Source organism: Trachymyrmex septentrionalis, unplaced genomic scaffold, assembly GCF_001594115.1.
Source record: "Trachymyrmex septentrionalis isolate Tsep2-gDNA-1 unplaced genomic scaffold, Tsep1.0 scaffold34, whole genome shotgun sequence".
NCBI lineage: Eukaryota > Metazoa > Arthropoda > Insecta > Hymenoptera > Formicidae > Trachymyrmex > Trachymyrmex septentrionalis.
This window is the reverse complement of record NW_017305504.1, coordinates 87,013-88,565: the sequence shown is the minus strand read 5'-3', so window position 1 is coordinate 88,565 and position 1,553 is coordinate 87,013. Positions and strand designations below refer to the sequence as shown.

Here is a 1,553-nt window from a genome sequence, read left to right as displayed (position 1 = left end):
TATATATAAAATTACATGTATATGTATGTTACAATGTTATATGATTTTATGTATATATATAATATTACAACCCCAAGGAATGTGCGATTATGGAGAACGACATTCTGTAACAGCGTACTCTCGACACATGAAAACCGATGGCACGCGTGAGAAGGGGGTTACGTGTAGATCGGAAGCCAATTAATATCCACGCAGGGGTGCGCACTTCCCCATCATCCCTCCCCCCAAGTACACCTGGCTGAATAACCCCGCTGAAACATAACTACGCGCAGCGTGATATACTCGCGCCATGGGGCTCGCTTGTCAGCGACGGGACCTCATAAACTCTCAGCCGCGCGATAACAGGGTTAACCGGCGGTTACCTCGTTATTTCGATGCGATCTCCGGGAGATCGTAACTAAGCGTCGTTCCATACCGTAGCCGGGTGCTGCCGCGATAATTATGCTGGACACTCTGGAAGCCTGATTACGAAGCCAATCTCCTAAATGATCCTCCGAAAAATGTGGATTTATTATGCGAGGCTTCGATAAAATCGATTGTCGTTTAAATTCTCGCGCAAAGGATGTACCCTTAGAGAAAGGACCCTGAAGGGTGAAGCTACTAATTATAACTATAGTTATACAAACTAATTTATTTCACTGATTATAATTTCTAATTATGGGAAATTAAGTCCCAGTGAAATGAATTAGATTTTACGAGAAAAAAAATTGTTCATTTTAAACTAAATTAATTCCGTTGTTTTTATTTCTTTCGTTGAAAAATGTATGTATAATAAAAACGAAATAAATTAATTTAATCAAATGAACCTTTTTTTTTAATATACATGTAATGTTTATATTGTAATGAAACAGATGTCACAGACACAAAGCTTAATATATGGATAGTTTTGAATGAAATATTAAAAATATGAAACTTGTGCTCACAGAGCATTTTTCATATACCACAGCTCACAAACTATCTATTATTAAGCCTAGCGTCTATGATATTTTCTGTTCGTCGCAATATACATGAAAACTAATTCGTTTCACCGAAACTCAATGTTCCATATAATTAGTCCTTTATTATTGTAAATATTAAATTAGTTAGTGATTAATTATTTATTTCGAGTTTAAAACATTTGTTGTTTTAATATTCAAATTAAATGATTTATCACTAATCAATTTTGTTAATATTTACAGTATGAAATTTCTCCAAGAATAAATGTATTTTCGTTCTTCAACGATAATCGTGTAAACCAGAATTGTACTTATTTCAACTACTTTCTAGTTGAAACTTGAGATTTGCATTTCCCTTGTCAATTCGGGCGTAACTGTTCAATAATTGAAAGTGCGCTTGATCGCTTTCCCTACTCGGTCGAAAGGATTCGTTACTTACCTTGTAGATCTCGTCGACGAGCCTAGTAAGTTCCTCGGTTTCCATGATGAAAACTCTGCTTTTCTGGCTTCACGAAATGCTCATATTTTCCCGTCCGTGGAGACCAGATCCAGACGTGGCCGTCCCGCTTTTCTGTGCTCGATCGCGACGTATGTTCGATATTATCCGACCTGAAAGAA

The 1,553-nt window shown here is 36.7% G+C and overlaps 1 protein-coding gene across 3 annotated transcripts in view; it reads right to left on the bottom strand.

The window, feature by feature from the left end:
• Positions 1-1,553, bottom strand: part of LOC108750237 (trichohyalin) — a 123,382-nt gene that overhangs the window by 94,869 nt on the left and 26,960 nt on the right. For all 3 annotated transcript variants that reach the window (XM_018489571.1, XM_018489570.1, XM_018489572.1), the window contains exon 2: positions 1,375-1,544. In XM_018489571.1, the coding sequence (XP_018345073.1) occupies positions 1,375-1,419 (45 nt within the window). In that variant the 5' untranslated portion in view covers positions 1,420-1,544. The remainder of the gene's footprint in view (positions 1-1,374; positions 1,545-1,553) is intronic.